At 40.0% G+C, this 22,015-nt stretch overlaps 1 protein-coding gene across 1 annotated transcript in view; it reads right to left on the bottom strand.

Annotated features, from left to right (window-relative positions):
- Positions 1–12,619: 12,619 nt before the first annotated feature.
- Positions 12,620–22,015, bottom strand: part of SELENOI (selenoprotein I) — a 257,585-nt gene continuing 248,189 nt past the window's right edge. The window contains exon 10 of the mRNA XM_086928070.1: positions 12,620–16,193. Coding sequence (XP_086784196.1) covers positions 16,080–16,193 — 114 coding nt within the window. The 3' untranslated portion in view covers positions 12,620–16,079. The remainder of the gene's footprint in view (positions 16,194–22,015) is intronic.

The raw sequence follows: 22,015 nt of genomic DNA, 5'->3' as shown, positions 1-22,015 counted from the left end.
TACCTACGTAATGGCAAAAGGAGGGTCTGAGGTTCTGTAAATCCTATCTTGTCCCGTGAGGTTATGGTTCAGTCACAATTTTGGTGATGTCGTACCGTAGTTAGGCTAATATGAATTGAATTAGTCATGTTAACTAGCGAGTTCATTACGTATTCAGAGACTTTGTCTCGAATATGGGTTCCATTTTGTCCGTGCCTCCATTTTGTGTAGCAATCATGTAGGCCGATGAATGTTGTCAAACGAATAAAGCGACCTGGCCTTCTCGTACTGGTATACATTAACTAGGGTCCTTCTTGACACTAAGGTGAATTGTGAGGCGACTCCTTCACCTGAAACTGACCCGGCTAAGCCAATTTCCTTGGTTGATCGTGGTCTAAGATTGCCAATCAATGTTCAGGACATCGTTAACTTTTAGTTTCTTTACACATGCCTTATCTTGCTTGTTATCTGTCATTGTTTCCTTTCTATGTTTCTTCATTACATGCATTGTGCTTTCAATTATGGGTTTGTTCGGCTTGTGGAGATTGAATTTGGGACGTTCCTAATAATTAACTTTGAGTTGGGTTATTGCAGAGTTTTCTGTCATGTGATACTTTGTTTGAAAATGCACCTTATTGGCTAGAATTTTGTGCAGTGGGTGTCCATTATAATGTGAATATTGGGTATAAAAAGGGATGTTTCGCCTTACAAAATTGAGCAGTCTCCTGAGAATTTACACTGATGTATTTCTGGGATCACTGTTACAAGCTGCAGCGAATACATTTGGTCTTTGACGCCACCCAGAAGTATTCTGTGTCTCTGTATACCAAGACAGGTGAATCCGAAGACTTTGGGCGTGCCCCTGGCGCCGCTGGGTTTAAAACCCGGTTCTTCACCATCAATGGAGGTTGGAGTTCCCCAGGGCTCAATTCTGAGCCATAATCTTTTTAACATCTACTTAGCCCCTTTGGCGGCACTGGCGGAGTCCCACGGTGCCCAGATCGTTTCGTATGCGGACGACACCCAGCTCCTCTTCTCCTGTGATAAGAACTCAGACTTCAATGGAGAGAGCATCAGAAATTATCTTGGGGCGTTTTTTGACTGGTTTCAGCTCAACTGCCTCAAGTGCAATTCTGATAAATCAGAGGTGATTTTCTTTGGGTGCCCTTCTGACCCGAGATGGAAGTCTTGGTGGCCAGCGTCCATGTTTCCACCCTCTGCCGCCTCGTCGGCAGCCAAGAGACTTGGGGTGAAGGTAGACAATGGTCTTACCTTGAAACCACAGATCCTTGGCCTAGTCTGCAAATGTTTCGGTCTCCTAAAAATGCTTACGAAGTTCCTTCCATTATTATCTCTGGCCCATAGAAGAATTACTATGCAGGCGCTGATAGGTTCTCGCCTGGATTACGCCAATGGGCTTTATCTCGGCCTCCCGGAATTCCTTTTATCACGTCTGCAAATTGTCCAAAACTCTGCTGCACGTGCCATTTTAGGTCTTCATCAGAGATCCAGTGCTAGAGACCTTTTAAAAACACTCCATTGGCTTCCAATTCAGAAACGCATTGTTTTTAAAGCGCTCACTCTGGCCTTCACGGCACTTCATGGCTCTGGTGCCAAATACATAAGAAAACGGCTGGAATTTTATCTCCCATCTAGGTCGCTCAGGTCTTCCTCCCTGGCCTTGCCCTTTGTTCCAGCAATCAGGCGAGCCCGTATTGGAGGCCGCTCTTTCAAACGCCTGGCGCCACAATTGTGGAACGCCTTGCCTCTGTCTCTGAGGAAGAGCATTAATCTTTTAGCCTTCAGGAAAGACCTCAAATCGAAGCTTTTTGTTCAGTAAGTCTGTCCTCTCTCGCCTGCTCTGTACCGCTTTGGGTTTTTAGCGCTGGGACACTCTTCGGAGTAGCTGAGCGCTATATAAGACTCAAAATACCATAACATGTCATAGGAAGCGTATTCTTCTCTGGCTGGTCCAGGAGGAGCAAAAGAATACCTCTTTCGGGAGAGTTATCAAGGCCATTAGCCTTCTGTAAGTCTTTGTACCAATTGTCAACCTGGTATGGCTGAGCGAACTCATCACCTGCGTCACATTCATTATCCAAATCAGTCCAAATAGGGAATGCAGTGTTGCCAACCTTTTGGTAATTCAAGGTGGGGAAGCGGTGCCTCAGAGAGATTTAGGCGGTAAGTTGGTTGAGCTTGAATTACAAGGATAGTCAGACATTTTTGTACGATTGATTTATTTGCAACAGATATTGTACGATGAGATAAATATGTAAAAGGTAATAAAATGTTTAAAAAAAACGTTTGAGCTTGGACTGGCGCAGACGAGAACAATCGGGCTGCCTCCTCAAGCTGCGAAGTTGCCATGACAGTCCAAGTGCCAGATGCCCGAAAGTGGGGTCGAAACAAGAGCTGACTGCAAGACAGGCTCAAAGGATTCAGCTGATGTAGAGGGCGAACCTGCCGGTGGCATCCAAGGTGGAAGGCCTCTTGACTCCTCTTGGCCCAGAGGTGTGCCAAAGGAGTCAGTAGAGATCTAAAGAGTCTAGAGAGCATACCTGTGTGGAACTCTTCAATATGATGCTGAGTGGCTGGAGGCCCTGGACACTTTGTTGTGCAGCAACGCGCTGTAGGATTGGATCTGAAGTTGCCCAACTTCAGGAGTAAGATAGAGAAAGGTAGTAAAACCCCCATGCCTGGTCAGACAATTGAGAGATCTGTGAGGAAGTGAAATCTTGCTTCTATTTCTTGTTCTTCTTACACTTGCCTGAGGACTTGGAGAGTGACTAAGTTCGGCCTCTGGATCGGCTCCGTCAACTCTGGGAACACGACTTATCAAAACCTTGGAGGCGGAGTGCGACTTGCAACAGTACCTCAAGGCATTAAGTTTCACCTTGCCTTCCTCGATGGCCTGGGGTTTATTGATGCAGTCACTGCACGCCTTGAAGTCACAGCTCAACCCCAGGCACTAGAGTCACTGTGATGGATATCTGTTAGACATTTGTTTCTGATAGTCCTTAGTGGGATAAAAACTTGCTGTTTTAGGAAGTGACATCCTTTGCACACTGAAGAAAAGTTGTTGAAAATATCAATGATAAGTGTCTACGAGAAGATGGGGAGCTCCGGATCAGCGTCTTGTGGTGTGGAAAGAAAGAAATTGATGCCAGGGTGTGGGAGTGGACCCTGTATAGTCCCCGCACGTCATTTCTGAAGCGGAACGTTGTCAGTGTGGAGCTGTATGGCACCACCTCTGGGTGCACAGGGGTACTACTGAAAAGTTTCCGGATCCATGCTGCCTGGGGAATAGTCAAAAGGTGAGGAATCTGCGGCTAGAAGTCTCTCTTAGAAAACAAGTTTTTTCTTGATCAGGGCTTTTTGCCACTCTGAAAACTGGACCTCACAGTAAAGGTATCTGACCTTCCCAGACTACAGCTTTTATCCTTGCTCTGCTGGCGGATGCTGAGAACTAAAAACGTGACTAAGCTGAAGGTAAACCCTTGGATCGTGCTGAGGCAGCAAAACTACCCCAAAGGTGAACAGCTTCATCTGGAGCTCAATGACAACATATCACTGAGGGACCCTCGTATGCTTCAGCAAAAATGATAGTAATTCCCAAGGTACAAAACTTTGAGCTGTGATACCTAGTTAGCTCGTCTGACCTCTACTCCATCATGGTCGGCCTGAAATCAAATCTAGGTCCCAGTAAAATAAAAACGGATTATATTTACATTGCCTCTTCTTTTATTGAGGCACCTTTTGCCTTAAAAGTTCAAAAGTTCTTTGGCTCCAGTCATCTGACTTCATTGTTTTGGTACATTTCTGCTTATTCAATTTTCTCTATTTTTCTAAATTGATTTGAGAATTTTATTGAACTGTAGTCTGGACTTTAAAATGGTTGGGGGCGCTTGAACTTGACACACATTTCTCAGAGGAATTGCCTGATGCTTGTGCAACAGCTACAAATCGTTGAGCAAAGTTCATGAAGGCCTACCAGGGTATGTTGATTAAGTTGCTCAGAGTTCCACCTTTCTAAAATTATCTACTTTCTGACAACATATGACCACGAACGTGACAATAAGAGAGTTCTGCTGAAAAATATATTAGAGCAGGCTTCAAAGGCAGACTATAGTCTTGAGATTAAATGAACATTTTAGGAACCAGTTAGCCAGGCATTGCATCAAGACCCCACCCCAGAACGGGTGCACCATTTTAATGCCCCGCCCCCTTTCGGGGTGTGCGTAGGGGGTGTTTACCCAGAATCTGCTCCTGGGGGACAGAAAAGCAACTAGACACCAGGTATTTCAACATGGTACAAAAAAAAAACAGAAGGATGCAAGAGGCCATAGTGAACATTGAGCCATACCTACATCCCAGAATTAGCAGTAGAGTCATTCTGAGTTCCAACCAGGACGGATAAGAGGTTTGTCACAGGGATTCATAAGCTTTCTACCACTCTGCACTTCCCTACTTGTCCTGATAAAATCGCTACCCTTTGAGTGGCTGGTTGCAGTGCCCGAGACAGGAATGGATCAAACCAGTGAATGAGAGTCCCCCAAGCACTTTTCCCTCCATCTTTCACCAGACATTTAACTAAGTTTTGGCTATTTTCTCAGTCGCGCCCAGGGAAATTCCTGTACACTGGGTACCCCCAGGATTTTGGAAAAAAAGGACGCAAATATGGTGTGGATGCCTTATGTGAAGAAAACATTATTAAGGCATAAGCGAGAAGTAACCCAAATAGCAAAAAAGGGCTTAGCATTCTAGCGGTCTACCCTCCGTTTACTGAAAAGAGGAAAATGAATGCAAACAAAAAATTTACAGTAAACAGCAGGCTTAAAAGAGTTTATTTAGTCAGCATTGACAATACCTAAAAACGTATTAACAATTTCAGGATCATTTTTGTCTTTGTACACCTATCCTGTTTCAAAACCAAATGCTCCTGGTAAAGTTACAGACTTCATATGCCCTATGGCTCTAGCAACAATTTCAATAAGCTTCATCATACCAATGCCCCATCCTAAACATTTTATATTCATCAGGAATCTTCAGAAGCTTTATGACGGTACAACTTTGCAACAAAGTTTTAATTAGCAGCCAACGCTGGTTCACATTCACTGCGTGATTATGCTTCATTGTATGTGGAGGATAAATCTTAGTTCTACTGGCAAATCCAAGTATGGTTGTCTGTACTCTTTACAAAAAAAGAAAGTGTCACCAACAATGGTGGTTGAAACCTCTTCTGCTCTAAAAATACAATGCTACCACCATAGGAAATAGTTAAATATGTCTTTATAGCAATCCCCATATTGCTAATGGGATATTCCCTGCAGCTACATCGGTTCAGTCTGATGGAACAAAACACTGATGAAGTGTTCAACAAGAGCAACTTCTAGGTCACGTTCATGAGACTGTTTCTCATGTCACATTACATTACTTAGAAGGCTTCAATTACCTTGAGTGAAAGCAGAAGGTTTACTGGAATGGTATACTTAAGACATTCACTCTCATCCACATATAGATTTAAAGGAAATACATTTTACAGACACAATCTGTTTAGCATGATCTTTATCCAAGGCTTCTATACTAGTGGTGTCATACATTCCTGAAAGTGACCTCTCTCCTATTGTTCTTACAATAACACTTTAAACAACATATTTTTTAAGCAATCTGTTATGTGTGTTGAGATTATTTCTTAAGGTTATTAGTATGGACAGTCTATGATTCCAGTTCTAAGAGTGCCTTATATAACGTTCAACCAGCAATGAAGCATTATTTACTAGAAAAGTAATACAACAGAAGGTCACAGAAATCACTCGGAAATTATTAGACAATCAATTATTTTAATGTCCTCTAGGAAACGGACAAAGATTTGCCAAAAGGGTCCTATGAGATTTTTGCATTCATAAAATTTATCTTTAAAAAAGGTTCAAAGGTGTAACAATAGTGATTAGGAGTGCACCTTTAAAATCAACTAATAAGTAGAAGTACCTTGGTCCAATCACCAGGGGGCACAAATGCACCATGGATGAATAATAGATTGCTATATCAGAAAAAAAGATTGTACAGAGAAAACTGATATTCAACTCCCCTCTAAACAAGTGACTAAGAGAACCTAGGCTCTGGTTTACAGATTAGCAGATAGGTTGTTTCATAACAAACATTACTAATATGCTCTCTGCCTTATAACAAGTGCATTAGATTATTTGGCATTTATAATAAAGCAGACAGGATATCAAATCTGTGATGAAGTAACTCGACCATCAAACTCTAAATTAGGCACTTAGTTGAATTTTTGGGCATGCTACAACGTTCTTCTAAACGGGTCTGTGAAATAAAGACTTTATTTACATAAATAATTTAAAATGTTTTTTGTTATTTCAAGTTCTACTGTACCAGTGACCGCACACCCAAGTAAAACAATCAGTTCGGCATAAGAACCGAAGTCAATCAATCTGCTGTTGTGATAGGGCACAAATACCTGCACCTGCATTTAGGAAAAATGACATTTCAGAAGAATTAGAATACAATGTTTCTAACCAAAGCAGTATGGGGCCTCATTATGAAGGAAAACTTTTTCCTCTAAATTTCTCTCCAGTTTTACTATTGCCGTGTGAGAACTCTTCGTTTGTGCAATCATGTACAGAAGGCTAACATACTTGATGTTTAAAGGGTTTCTCCTTCCTCCAGAACCAGATTCAGAACTTCAGATCTGCTTAATTTACATTGTAAGCCGGTCTTATGTCCACTTCATACTAGAACTATATCTTTTTTACACATCACCTCTAAGTTAAACACAATCTACTGATGGTGGCAGCAGCAGATTTGAGGATGGCATAGGGTTAGTGTTAGTGCTGGATGAAGGACTACTGGATTGAGAGTGTCATAACTACAATTCATATCCTAAACATTATAAATAAGACTGTTTTTCACCTGACCACCATGCAGAAGACATTTGGGAAGAGTATTTTGGAGCTAGGCAAAACAGGATTGATTCAGAGTACTACATGATCAAATTTGGCATCTGCTTACTGCAAGGGCATGAAGTGCTAGCACATATGTTCAGGCGAATAAGCGGCCCACATTGCATATCTCAGAAAAGGTTATTTGTCCGGAAGGTTATGGATTCTAATATCTCTGGGATTATGTAATCACCTGGAAAACAGGGGACAACATTTTTGGATGCACATTTTACCACACAAGTCACGAAAGAGCTTTTTTTGGTGTAGCTGCGACGTGTTTCCATCACTGGAAAAAGAAAGGATATCTGTTTCAAAATCTGGTAGTTGATATTAACATCTGAATAAAATATCCAATAATAATTTTTTTTCTTTAGTTCTTATGATATTTAGAACATTGTTGTCATCGCGTCTTGTTCGTTGGACCTGCGCCAACACATGTTTCAGTAAAAGACCAGCGGATATGGTCACACCTTCTCAGGGCACTTAGAGGATCAAAACTTTGGGCAATAGTGAGGGGGCTAAACATCCACTGGTGTCTCTGGTTCCTGGCGTTCGATAAAATCAGGTAGGAACACTTTCACAGATGGAGAGAAAAAAGGGTCCGGACAAGCAGATTCGCCTCACTATGAGTGCAAAAATCCTGAAGTATGTCAACAAACGCGTACTCGAAAGAGACAGCGTGATGAGGTAAGAGAATGGCACAACTAGGCATCCATCAATTCTCTGGCGTGTAGACTCTGACTTGATTTAGATAAGTTGAACCAGAATGAAAGAATTAACATTTTGTCAGTATTCGCTGAAGAGTCCAGTATACAAGATTTCCATCGCCCTGTACCTGATGCATAATTGTGCCATTCACACCTCATCACACTTTCTCTTTCAAGTATGCGTTTGATGACAAGCTTGAGGATATTTGCGTTAATAGTGAGGCAAATCTGCTTGTCCACCCCCTCTTTTTTTCTCCATCTGTGAAAGTGTTCCTACCGGATTTCATCGAACGCCAGGAACCAGAGAAGTCAGTGGATGTATAGCCCCCCTCTCTGTTGTCCCAAGTTTTGATCCTCTAAACGTCCTGAAGGTGTGATCATATCTGCTAGTCTTTCACCAAAACACGCGTCAGCGTAGGTCCAATAAACAAGACGCAATAACACAGTTCTAAATGTCATATAAGCTAAAGAAAAAAACTTGAATTATTGAAAAAACTTACCTATGTAAAGGAATTGTATTTTGAAAGAGATTGTGCTGCTATCTTATGCATATATGTTATCTCATTAGTACTCATTGTCGTCAATAGTAGTTTTGTTCCCTTTGTCTTGTTCCGTGGTTGTACGCTGGTGTGATTGTAGAGTACGGTTTGAATGAATGTATGGGGATCAGGGGCACATTAAATCGCGTATGAATTAGGTATTCTTTTGATATATAGGGGCACTTTTTCCTTTTATGAATTTTAGTCACATTTCGGCAGGTTGATGTGTACAGATATAGGTATCTTTTATAGGACAATACGTATAATAAATCAACTATATATGTTTTGATATTATGAAATCATGTCCGATATCGGATTATTCATAGCCCTGGCGTCTAGATATGTACACTCATTAAGACTTCGTGGATGAGGCGGTAAGCATCCCCATTATATGGCGAGATAGTCTGCCAAGGTAAAGAAATTGTTTCAGGCAGTTTGATTTGTTTTCTAGATAAATGTAGTCACTTTCCCCTGAATCTCTGCCTATGCATTAACCCAGTGCCCCCTTTTTTTACTTGTTTAATGGGGTCTATTTTTTAACAATTCAGTCTGGATGAATGCACAGAAGCACATTGTTTTTTTTAAAGATTTGATGGGTGAGTATTCTCGCTGTAGCTTTTATGCAGAATACAGGATTGGCATGAATAAAGGTACTCGGCCAAGACCTAAATATTTGTAACTGGTAATCATTTTACACAGAACGATATGATGAGCCCACTGAATAGAGGGACATCACAAAATCTTTTTGGTAAGACCCCTTGGCTCTTTTTACATAAAACGTGGGGAACAACCGGACCTCTTAAGGGTGAAGTGAACCAACATTTTTACTGGATTACCATCCTTTCAAGTTAGCTGTTTAAGGAAAAAAGATTTAAAAATAAAAAACAGCAAAATAAGTAAATACTGGCACATACTCCATTTGATTATTTTCTGCTGCCTATAAAAAGTGCTATGTCATTTATTACAAGTTAATAAATGTTCAATGGACTATACTAACTGTATTAAATGTAGTAAATGATGGATTAGAAGCAACTGTCTAGGTTTGCATTAAATAATATGCCAAATGTAAAGAATTGAAACATAAATAAAGTGATATAATAGTTGTGCTGGGACATAATTTGCCATTGAAAACTTAAATGCAGTGTAAAACATTGCAGTGTTGTCACTCCATTTATTGGGGTTCTCTTCAGCCAGTGCATGACCATCATCAATGGGGAGTTTAGATTTTAACACCTTGGCTGCTTGGTGTTTTCCCCTCCTATGCTGACTTATCGTCAGGTCCATTGATCATGACGAGCTCAGCTCGTCATCAGCACAGCTCAACCGTGCATCATGACGAGCTGAGCTCGTCAAGAGCATGGAAAGGGTTAAGTAAAGACATATGGTGGTCTGGAACGACCCAAATAAAGGCTGAAGAGCATAACATTTACTAACATAAGTTCCAATCCCAGGCAAATAGAGGCTCAAGGACTTTAGAATGCCCGAGTGTTTTAATAAAAAGTTTTTAAAACTTCATCTGCCAGCATTTAGCTCCAGTAGCAATGTGCATAAACTAAGTGGAAAATGCAAGTTTTATATGAGCACAAATCATGTTTCTTGCTCAATGCAAATGATTATGCCTACTCATGTCACACATTTAGAAACTGCCATCTACACCATAATGCCCCATTAGACTGGAACAAACTGCTACAAGCGGTTGTAAAGACTGAAGTTTGTGAACCGGTTTCATACTAAAATGTTTTTACAAAAGAAAAAATATGTGGCGATGTCATGAAAAAGTTGATCTTAAAAAATAAAGGAAGTAAAAATTATTTTCCTATCATAGTTCACCTTACAAAAGCACATGCACTTCCACATTAATGTATTGTACTGCTACAAACATCTTTTGAAGTTCCAACACACCTCAGAATATAGTTGCAAATCTTTTCCTGAAGAAAAGTTGGTGAAGGTATATGAAAGTACACACAATACGCTTTGCGTCATACAGACATTAAGATTAATTACCTTCTGAATCATTTGTCAGCCAGGCAGTGCAATCAACATAAATAATCTACAAAATGTCATGTCATTTTCATAAATGAAAGGGGAGCACAACTGCACAATATTTATGAACATACACTTTTCTCACAGCTCCAACTCACTGAAGACTGAAAGCGCAGATAAATAACATTATTAACGTAAATCAATGATGACTGATCATCACTGGGAATTCTCTTTACTGAACCACAGATTGCACAGTTATCCGTAGCAGGCACATCAATGCACAGAGTAATATTTCAGGCATGTGCTTTCATTATATTATGAGTGTTTTAGTATAAGCAGTTTGTTGGGGTCACAGTACACTTTTATGCACATGTGGCATGATTCACCCTCATCCTCTTTTGATACAGTGCTAATCTAGCCCTTTAATAATGGACATAGCAGGCATCTGAGAGTTGAAGATATCAAAATGAACCTTATCAGACTATAGACCGAATTAAAAATGGTAACCACCATGAGCAGCAAACATTCATCTCATAAGGAAAGTCTATCACAAATACATTTAGGCTTAGGCTGTCTCAAACACAACACAAACTAATAATCTATACAGTATTCATTGCAACAACTGTGTAGAAACCAGGTGATCAGCTTCATAGGAACAGTACATTGTGCAAGCATAAAAGGTGCACACCACTAACAATATTATTGTTCCCTGATGAGTAAAAACACAGAGCAGGCCCACATAGACAAAGGGATATTGAATAGAAAAGGGTTCTAGCTTACACAATATAACATTTCAATGAATATGCTAATTAAGACTTCTATCGGGTAATAGTTCCACTTTTTTTTTATTTTACTGAAGAACAATACACATTTTTGAAAAGAGAATTATCATTTTTCAGTGCATTTCATGAACCATTGTAGCCCAAGGATATCCTGGAATCCTAACATTGACTAGCTATGTACTCTATATGGTGAAAGAACGGAAGAGCCGAGACTCACTGTAATCAAATTCCATCTTAAGCGTCTTTTCCTTAAAGTGGGAAATCATGCTAATCAACATCTGCCCAATGAATGTAGGTTCATAACTATTTTTTGCTGGGGTAGTGAACAAATCTACTCTTCAGCTTAACATTTATGGAAGAAGACACTTTTGCAGCAATACTCCTAAAAACTTTGCCCTACTCTTTTCAAAACACTATAGACCCTACGGACATTTTCAACAGTGGTGTAAGAAATTCCCACAGGGAAAGTGAAACAGGAATTTTTCCCTTTTTTCTGCCTGTGGAATGGAATTGGCTGCAACGACCTGAGCGGACAGCGCAGTTGCTTTTTGAAGCACTATGAGGGGATAGGTAATGTATTTACCTTAAAGCTTACTGCATTAAGGTAATTACATTGCCCAGATCCTCACAGAGCACTTCTGACCAACTTCCCCAGCAACAGCAAGTCTGTGTACAAGGTCTGCCTGTAGGATTGTCTTGGCATATTGGCGGCACACTCTTGCTCGCCTGCTGAGGAAGTTCTTTTCAAGAGCTCCGCCAGGGGCCAGCTATTACAGGCAACATAAAAAGATTTTCATTACGTAAAGAAGGCTGGCTGGTCCCCGACAGTCATGTGTGGTACAAGAAATCCTTGAACCTTGCATTCCTCAATGCCCAGAATGAGAAATATTTGTTTTGCAGGCATTTCTCTCGAATCCCTACCTCTTAGGAATCCACATAGCGCAGGTGGGAAAAAGGACATTTTGTTCACTCCTAATTTTCAACACAAACTAGCACAAATCTTGCCATGCAAGGATCGTTTTTCCTTTTCAAGGTGAAAAAAGTGACTTTCAGCCAAAGGCTACAACCGCAAGAAACATGCATTGCAATTCCATTTCCATTAGGTATAAACATGACTTCAGAAAATCTTTTTTTTTTAAATGAAATTAATGTAAGAAATGAGAGATGTACCTATTTAAAAATAATTGTGGGCTCGGCCATAGACTGTGCTGATGTAATGTTAATACATTTCAAGGAAGAGCCTGTGGTGGAGTGTAGAGGTGTTGACAAAAGCTAGCCAATTACCCCTTTGGGAACAATGAACCTCGGAAACAGCACAGACTCGTCAATTAATCATTTGATTTGAAAATAGCTACTATGTCCATGGCTTCTGAAATCCTTTCTGAAGGAAATGCAACCCTATTATATCAACATCTTGAAATACATTTTTAATTACACATTTAAACTATTTCAGGGATCACATTCATCTTTCCTATAAATGATGGAAAATCTAAAAAGAACAGCATCAGACTATTATTCTCAACATTGACGATGTTGACCAGGAAGAGCACTTCCAAAAAGGAAACCATACATGAAAGTGTTTTTCAAAATAAATGCTCTAAATACAAGTGTCTATTATACACCAAGTACGGTATTACTGTAATAAAAAGATCATTTGCAAAACCATATAAAGCTATTGATCTTTGTTTAATGAAGAAGTATTTATGAATACAATTAAATGAATCAAAATATTAATGATGTCTTGTCCTTAATATTAGATTTTCCAGATCTTCTCTGCCACTGAAACCTTGAAATGGACACATCTCCCCTCGATCTTGCTATGTTATTATGACTAGCATATTTCTACAGAATCTCTACTGTCAATAAAACAAAGGAATCATATTCTTAGCTTATGTTATATTTGTTTGCTTTGGTGCAAACAGGCTAAGGCACCAGTTTCTGAAACAGCAAAAGGCTTTTTCCATGTATGATTCCGTTTCCAAAAGAAAAGTACATTGAATTGTACAGAACAGATAAATGATAGTAATGTATAAAATAGAAGACAGACCAATAATCAGAATATAATTTATGTGTGCTGCTCTCTGTACAGATGAAAGAAAAACAAATAAATTAATGGTCTCCTACATATATTCGACTACACAAATGATCAAACTATTTTTTTTCGTTTTTTTTTCGTTTTTTACAGTTGATACTTTGTCTTCACAGAGTTCAAAGTGATAATGACTTATCCAGAGTCCAGCAGGTATTTCATATTACATTAGGTAATGCATCAAGTATCACAGAAGGCTCCTGGAATGGGGCAGCTTGAAAAAACTAAAGGATGCCTGTTCTATGTTAACAAGCAGGTGATACATAATTTTCTATTCAGACCCTTTACAATTTGCAGACAGACAATTTAGATCCACGAACAAAACCAGCCACATAACTGCAAAGCAGGAAGACCCTCAATATTTAAATGTGATTTTATGTAGGTGTAATGAAACACCATTTAAAAGATGCAAATGTAATCACTTACTTCTGAATCTCGATGGAGACAATAAAATGTTAGAAAAGAAATACAATTCCCGCCATTTGCAGCTAAATACAGATCATTTAGAAAATTAGTTTGATAACTTGCATTGCGCCGTTTGGACCAAGTTCCATTTAAAAAAAAAATAATATTTACAGTTATTTTGAAATCTGGCTTATGGATTTCATACCTGACAAACTTGAATACCAATGATTACAATTCCCCAAAAATACAACAAATATCAATTTAAATAGTACATACTGTCCTCTTGCATGTCTAATACGGCTGACAGGTCCACACCAGACGAGGGAACACTGTTTCAAACTAGCAAGTATTTGACAAAAAATATTAGTGGTCTGCATGTTAAATTATACGTAAAATACATTTCAGAACCGTGCTTGTTACCTCCAAGTGTACCCTGTCCAAAATTAAAAGGGTTTAGATACACTCTTCATTCAAGCTCGGGGAAAATACAAAAATAAAACTGAAGAAAGAAAAAATCGGCAAAAGATTTGCACCACCACCACCACAGCTACCAACCTTTTAACAGAACTAACATGAAGTTTAAAAAACTGCAAAACGTCTTATTACAGCAGCTTAGATAACTTGGCTTAAGACTCTAGTGTGCACTGACAAAAGCAAATATGACTGACAACTGAGAGAGAAAATGTGCATAACTGGTATTTTCTGCCATTTAGGAGAAATTATGGTTTATGCCATCTCCGTGAGTAAGAGCAAATATTTGAGAACATGTGAAATATCTAAAATGTGTTTTTCAAACATTCATGAACAGATCACAAGCTTAACAAAGTACTGGAATGATCCATGCTTCATGAAGTGCTTTTTTTTAACAAAAAGAACTTGAACTGGAATACCTGGAAACATGGACAATAGTCATACAAACAGATCTGTGTTTGGATCTCTGAGTAATTCAAATATAATTACATATTTTAGATCTGGTATGTAGATGTGTTTTCATAATCGGTCAGCCTGAAACACAGAGCTGAGAAGCACAAACTGATTTAAAAAATCCCCTAAAATAAAATCTTTAAAAGGTTGTCTCTTTAGATGCCAAAACATTGGAGGTGTTTGAGTAACATATTCAACCTTTGCTTTAATAATTTGAAATCAAAACCTTAATATTCAGAAGTATCGCACAGAAGATTAACAGTAACCGGACTATACAATTATTGATCATCCACGTACCGGTTTCCTCAAAAAGCACAACATGAGCATTCTCCTATTTTGCTTTCATTAGTGAGAAGCACAATGACAGAGAACATTAGTTGCTCTAGAATATACCTTCTACAGTGGTAATTTAAAAAAAAAAAAAACGTCGACTGGGTAACTGGCTATGGAAAGCACATTTGGGTTTACCTGTTGCACTCTTGAAGACACTGATAATAAACCTTCATCGATATGGGAGGATTGAATACTCCAGCTGTGAAATAGCACGTACGTGCAGGAGATAAGCGTGAGCGAAGAAGATTGTTTTTAGAAAACCACTGTATTTTTAGAGAGAATTCAGCTGCTGAAGAGCAGTGCAATGAATCCCATTTTGAATAGGAGAAACGCTGGGTAGTAAGAGATGGAACAAGATTCAGAAGCCAAGCCAGCCAACAAAGTGTTTTTTGTTTATAAGTAAAAAGGTTTTTCTACATCCCAGAAAATGCAATCTACTCTGATGACGAATAGAAATCAAGTATGTTTCTATTTTCAATCTGTCAAGAATTATTACAATTTGAGTTTTGGGAAACCACCCCTGACTTTCGATGAAGCAACACAAGGAAGGATCAACCAATGAGCCAGTTGAGACATGTACCTACCTCATACATCGCAAACTGAGAACGAACACCGTTTCTTAATTGATAAAGGTAAGTCCTTCATTAATGTCAAAGCGATTGGCTCGGTCTTGGAACTTGATTGAAGGTAAGCCATATAAGTCTTATAAATGTAAATTTCCTTTTCCTTTTTCTCAAAAATGATAACATTTCGTATTAGAAACTAATGTAGTTTTCAAGTAAACAACAGCTCAAAAACACAATACCTCAAGACCATATTAAATGACTACGTTTTTAAAACCATCAAATACTTCAGAAGACCTTTAAGGGTGTTTGATGACTGGGAGGTGGTTTCCTCTCAGCAGTACAAAAGGAAGGTGAAGAAAAAGTACAGATGGACAAGGCAACTGAAAGCCATACTTGTGCTTTGGAAATCCTCTATTTCATGAATTAAATTCTTCCTTTGGCTTCTGTTATATTATATATAATTCCAGTTTATGCTGCTGGTGGTGACTTAACTGGCACATGAAACACAACTATTCTGCACGCTGAACAATGAGCTTTGTTCCCAAACCTGCTTCATGAATAAAAGAAAAATAACTACACTAAGGAAAAATGCCCAAAATGAATCTTCAAGAGGACATTCAGTTGGTCTCGTACATACAGTAGTAATGTATCCTTTGAAGTTGCTCCCATCAACTAATTTTGCCAACAATTTTTCATCCTTTCAAGTCCAGTGTTCCAGTGGAGAAGTGTTTTGTGCACTGTAGACTAATGACTGTTTAGGGAGTATCTGGCATATGTGGTGATGGCGGAAGTATTTACAGGCATCTTCTTTTACACTTCTTCCGAAGTCTTTAGGCCGATTTTCTCCTCCTCCTCTAGTCAATCTGTGCTTGGTTTCTTGAGCGAGAAGGGTAGAATCTTGAAATGCTTACTTAATTGGTTCACCTGAAAATATATAAAGCAGGAGAGTCTTAAGTAAAGACAACTTGTCACAAGACAAAAAGTCACCAACTTCAAAGGCCTTCTATATTCTTTGGTCAGATTTAGGAATAAACTAGCATTTGCACAAAATGAGCGGCACGTTCACACACAAGAACTATCCCATCCTTGCCCAACCATGGTAGCAGTGTGTAGCCCCAGCCTCACGCTTTGCGCTCAAGGGTCAGGTTTATTTCTTAAAACAAATATCACGCCTTGCCCAGACAAGGGGAGTCTTTGTCCCCATCCTTCTATCCTCATCTTGTCGAGCAAGGGAATGTCCAGTTTTCAAAATAGCCCCATTTTTTAATGAGGGGAACAGTGTGACATCTTATGCCTAAAGCGGGTAGACTACGGAGAGGTTAGCTTACAGCTACCAAAGCACTTTGTTCAAAATGAAGACTAGATGATCTGAACAGATCTACATTACCCTGCTTCCCGTTCTTCTGCAGTATTTTGAGACTACTATACGGCATGCCAGGTGAACCTGCTTTGCTGTGGCTCAAGGAGCGTATGAGGGGGGCCGCCACAGGTTTTGAGGCTACTCTGTCCTACTGCCCATTTGCAAGGCAAGCGGAGTGGCGTGAACATAGTGAACCTCACCCTTAGGCAAGACAGTAGGTACAAATAATTGCCATCCTCAGTTTGGAGATGCAGTTGGGGAGGGTGATGGTTGAAGTAATAGCCTCCACCAGTACAGGTCTAAAGCTCGCCCTTCTGCCTTTGGGAAAGAAAGGACGAGATTTGGTAAATCTACCTCTCTCCAGCTCGTGGGCAAAGCTTGAAATGCTCAGAGCACCCCTTAGCAGATGACATACATATCTTAAAAAGAAAGCGGTCTGCCTAGAGCAGAACATGGTGAGGGCATGAGTTCTGGTGTGAACTGTGAACTATACACTATAAGAGGGGGCATTAACCGCTTTGTTTTCTGTGCTCGCTGAATCTATACCCATCCCTTATTAGGGTGGACAACTCTTGCTGCGCACTGCCTTCAAATGTGCATAGCGGAGGTCTGCTCCTGGGCCAAGTATCTGTTCAGGCCAAACATCCAACTCCCAATTAATGGCAAAATAATACTGCACCCAGCCAGGGGTGTAGCTTAGTCAATAATATTAGAGGGGCGCGAGTCTGAGATTTTCCAACTAGCAAAGCGGTGTACTCAACTAAATGGCAGAAAGGGTACGCTGGGAACATGGGGCTTGGTAATGGGTATGATTAGGGGCAGTTGTTTAGAGCTATATGGAAAAGAAAGGACATTCTCTGTAGCATTAATCTATACGAAGAGGCATTTGCAAAGTAGAGTATATTATGTCCTACACTGTATTTTTCTGCTCACAGGCATCATTCCTATATAGCCCTAATAGCTCAGCTGCCTGGTTTACTATTATTTCATAGATTGTGGTAAAAAGTATAAAAGAGGTTGGACACAGCTGTCAAACAGCCACAGGGCATGTGCAACACCCCAAGTCGATGCTGACTTTTTAGCCAGGTGCACTTTACTTTGCATGCCGGTGTTTTTAAGTCAAGTAACAGTAAAAATGAGATTACAAGCTGCAGGATGGGGCTTATGCTGGCTAAAAAGCCCCTTTATGTTCTAAGTGACACACGTCTTAGTACCAAATGTCAGCTACAGCTGAATAATGCAATGCCGCATCATGACACACTCAAGTACCATCTGAATTGTGTTCTAATTTCAGCAATACCTGTGGCATAACACATTGGTGATTGTACCAGGCGAAGAGAACTACAACCCACCATAATTACCAGTCACACATTATCAACCCTTATATTATGTATAACATACATGCAGTGAGCTAAAATAAATGCGGACCGTTAACATATTATGTAGAGCGTGTTCACTGAAACACATTTGTATATTTTTTAGTATAGTACAAATGGTAAAAATAAGATTATTACCACAATGGTGCTTAAAGGAGGTGAGAAAACATCTTTCTCTCACTGTATGTATACCAATAGTTCAAATTGAAAAATAACTCTGAGGCCATGTAAGATGTAGTTATGTGTGCGCTCTGGGGGGTGGGGGGGGGTGGGGGGGGGGGGGGGGGAAGGGATGTATTTAATCTTATGCCTTTGTATAGAGCACTCCCGCTATTTGCATACAGGCACATGCATCAACATTTTTTGCGAGCGCAAACGGTGCAATTCGCATAAATGGGCTGTTTGGGCCCGTAAAAAGGGCTTTTGTGATGCATCACAGTTTAAGGCACTTGCAATTTAAGAAATCATAATTTATTGAGATTTCTTAAATTTGCAATTGCATTTAAGGAATCGCAATTTGCGATTCCTTAAATGCAATGTATGTACCCCTTAGAAATCGCGAATTCGCCATTTGGGGCCGCAAAATACAGAGAAATTACTCTGGTCTGTATTTTGCAAAAACCTTGAAAAATGCACTAAAGTGCATTTTCCAAGGTTTCAGGTTACACACACGCGTGCACTTGGGGCATGTGTGTGCGCAACGGGTGCATATCACAATTTGAGGGGTGCAACAGAGTGTTATTTTAACACCTTTGCACCCTTGAAATTGGATGCGCAATTTACAAGTATCTATTAATACTCGCAAATTGCGCATGCAATTTCCCATTCATTCCTATGGGCCAGTAGGCCCATAAGAATGAACGGGAAGCCATTACTTAATTGCGAGTCGCAATTAAGGAATGTTTAGAAAACTCTATTTTAATAGCGATTTCTACATGCATAGCCTTCGGAAAGTCCCTAATTGCGATTCCTTAATAATCGCAATTAAGGACTCGCAAAAGCCTACTTTGATGCATGTGCCCCATAGTATCATAAAGTATTCAGAATATGGGTGGTGTTAGGAAAATGCACCTAACCCATGAAGACTCTTAGAACAAACTTGAGAAAAACACCTAACAGTTTCAAATGGATACTTCACGTAACAAAACAGGCTGCTTACTTCACTGAACAGATATTGAAGAGCAAGGTTAATGCAAGCCACTGAGCTAAGAATAACTAGTTTATTTTACAGTATTTAGCTCTCATCGTGTCATTTCAGATCACAGTCATAATGTAGCTTCCTCTAAATCTGGTCAGCGTCACATGATGGAACTTTTCTGTGATTACATCATAAATCCAAGGGTCATATTATGTGATCACTGGTAATTAATGAGCTAGTTCAATTTTTCTTTCTTTTAAAAGCTAAAATAAAAAAAAGAAAACATCAATTTTTTGGGTTACAGGATGTTGGGTATGCACACTCACATCAGGCATTTTATCTTTAAAACAGACCCTCTCACTAACATACCTAAACTACCGATGCCTTTCCCTCACAACCCCTATCAGCAGAATTTCACCCAAAGCACAGAAGGATAACGTTACTTACCAAGCAAGCATCTGTTCTTGGCATGTAGATTCACATTATTTGCATACCCCTGCCATCTAGTGTTGGGTCTGGATGTTTTCAAGTTGTTTTTCTTCAAAGAAATCTTTCCAGTCACGAGGTAAGGATCCTCCTCCTTTCGGTGATAGTGCGCATGGGCATCGACTCCATTGTTAGATTGTTTTCCCGCAAGAGGGTGAGAATGGAGTAAGTGAGTGTAGTAAAGAGATGTCCATGCGTAGTTGACGTGAATGAGAACTGCAACAACTACAGTTGCCCGGTGGGTAGGGTGGGGGCATGTGAATCTACATCTCTACATGCCTAGAACAGATGCTTACTGGGTAAGTAACATTATCCATTCGAGGCATGTGTGCAGTAGATACACATGCTTTGCATAGACTATATAGCAGTATTCTTCGAAAGCGGTGGCTAACCAGTAGATGTTGCAGTTGTCTAGAAAAGTATTTTTAGCACTGCCTGCCCTACCTACATTGACTTGTTGGCGTGCTAACACATCCAAACAATAGTGTTTGGTAAATGTGTGTGGTATAGACCAGGTTGCTACATTATAAATGCCAGCTAATCGAATGTTACCTAAAAAGGCCATAGATGCCCCTATTTTGTGAGTGGAATGCACTCTAGGGGTATAGATTAAGTTCTTTTGGGTTTTGCATAAGAAGTTGAAATGCGCTTAACAACCCATCTTGAAATGCCAGATTTAGAAATAGGATTGCCTTTGTGAGGTGGTATAAATAAAACAGTTGCTTTGTTGTACGAAAATCTTTTGTCCTTTCGATATAATACAATACAAAGTGTTTGAAGAGCTTGTTCTGCTTCTGAATCAGGTTGAGGAAAGAACACAGGTAACTCAACTGATCGGTTAATACGGAAATCAGAAACCACTTAGAGAAGGAGTTTGGGATTGGTGCGAAGCACTACCCTATCTTTATAGAGCTGATGCCTGTAGCTCACCAACTCTCCTTAATGAAGTGATTGCAATGAGGAATGCAACCTTCCAAGGGCACTTTATAATCCATACAGGACATATACTTATGTAGCGCTTCAAAGAGTGGACCCAAAAGTCTTGTAAGTACAACATTAAGATTCCACACTGGTGCCGGTGGAATTCTTAGTGGTAGAACTCTTTTTAAGCCCTCCATAAATGCTTTGATGACAGGAACTTTGAACAAAGACCTATTTTATCTGTTTTGCAAATACAAGCTACTGCTGCAAGGTGCAACCTAATAGATGTGTAAGCTAGACAACATTGCTGTAGGTTTAAAAGAAAACCGACAATGCTCTGAACAGAAGCATATAGAGGTTGAATTTTGTTGTTGCAGTAAACAACGAACCGTTTCCATTTTGCTGCATAGCAAGCTCTGGTAGTAGGTTGTATTGCTCATTTTAGAATAGTCATAAAGTCTGTGGTAAATTTGAATACCCATACTCTATAGATTCAGGAGCCAAATGGCTAATTTGAGCTTCTTGGGATTTGGATGCTTCATTTCTCCATGTTTCTGAGTGAGGTGACTGGAGGCGAGATGTAGCTTTTTGATGTTGAAATACTGAGCGCTCTGACAGGGTGGTGTACCACGGTGTCGGGCCCATGTGGGGGCAACTGGAATGGAGTCCGTTCCATCGGCAGAAGCCTGGCCCCATGCGGCAAGGGCCGACTTCTGCCCCCTATTTTTTTTTATCAAAAATTGAGAGTTTGTCGAGCGATCCGATACACGGAGAACACCGAAATGTGTGCAGAAATAATACCGTAGAGTGGATTTGGCACTGAGGGGAACCCAAAGAACGTTTTTCGAACCGGAGCACAGCAATACACGTCCGAACATGATGGTGGAAAATGGAGTCGATGCTCATGCGCACCATCACCGAAAAGGAGAAGTCACCTTACCTTGTGACTGGAAAGACTTCTTCGAAGAAAAACAACTTGCAAACATTCAGACCCAACACTAGATGACAGGAGTATGCAAAACGTGTATCTACAGCACACATGCCTCAAACACCACTTTACAAGAAATAGCAGAGGAGCTAGAACTATTGCTGGACAAAGAAGGTGCAGCGGCCATTACCCTCCTTGATTTGACGATTATTATTATTATTTAAAATTTTTATAGAGCGCATAGTCACCCTGAGGTATCCCAGCGCTAAAGATCCCTACACCTGTGGGTTCGGGGCTGAAAAAAAGGGGGGGGGACAACAAGTTTCAGACGGAAGAAGGTTAAAATTAAGGGAACAAGTGAGTTTTAAGCCGTTTCCTGAAGCGCAGGTAGTTGGGTTCTTTCCTCAGGTCTCGGGGGAGAGCGTTCCAGAGGCGTGCTGTGTGGATCGAGAAGCGTCTTCCACCCGTGCGGGCTTTCTTGAATCTGGGCAGGATGATAAGGGACTCCTTGTCCGATCGGAGGGATCTAGGGGCTTT

This window comes from Lissotriton vulgaris, chromosome 6 (genome assembly GCF_964263255.1).
Source record: "Lissotriton vulgaris chromosome 6, aLisVul1.2, whole genome shotgun sequence".
In the NCBI taxonomy this organism is placed as follows: Eukaryota; Metazoa; Chordata; class Amphibia; order Caudata; family Salamandridae; genus Lissotriton; species Lissotriton vulgaris.
This window is presented reverse-complemented; position numbering and strand designations above follow the sequence as displayed.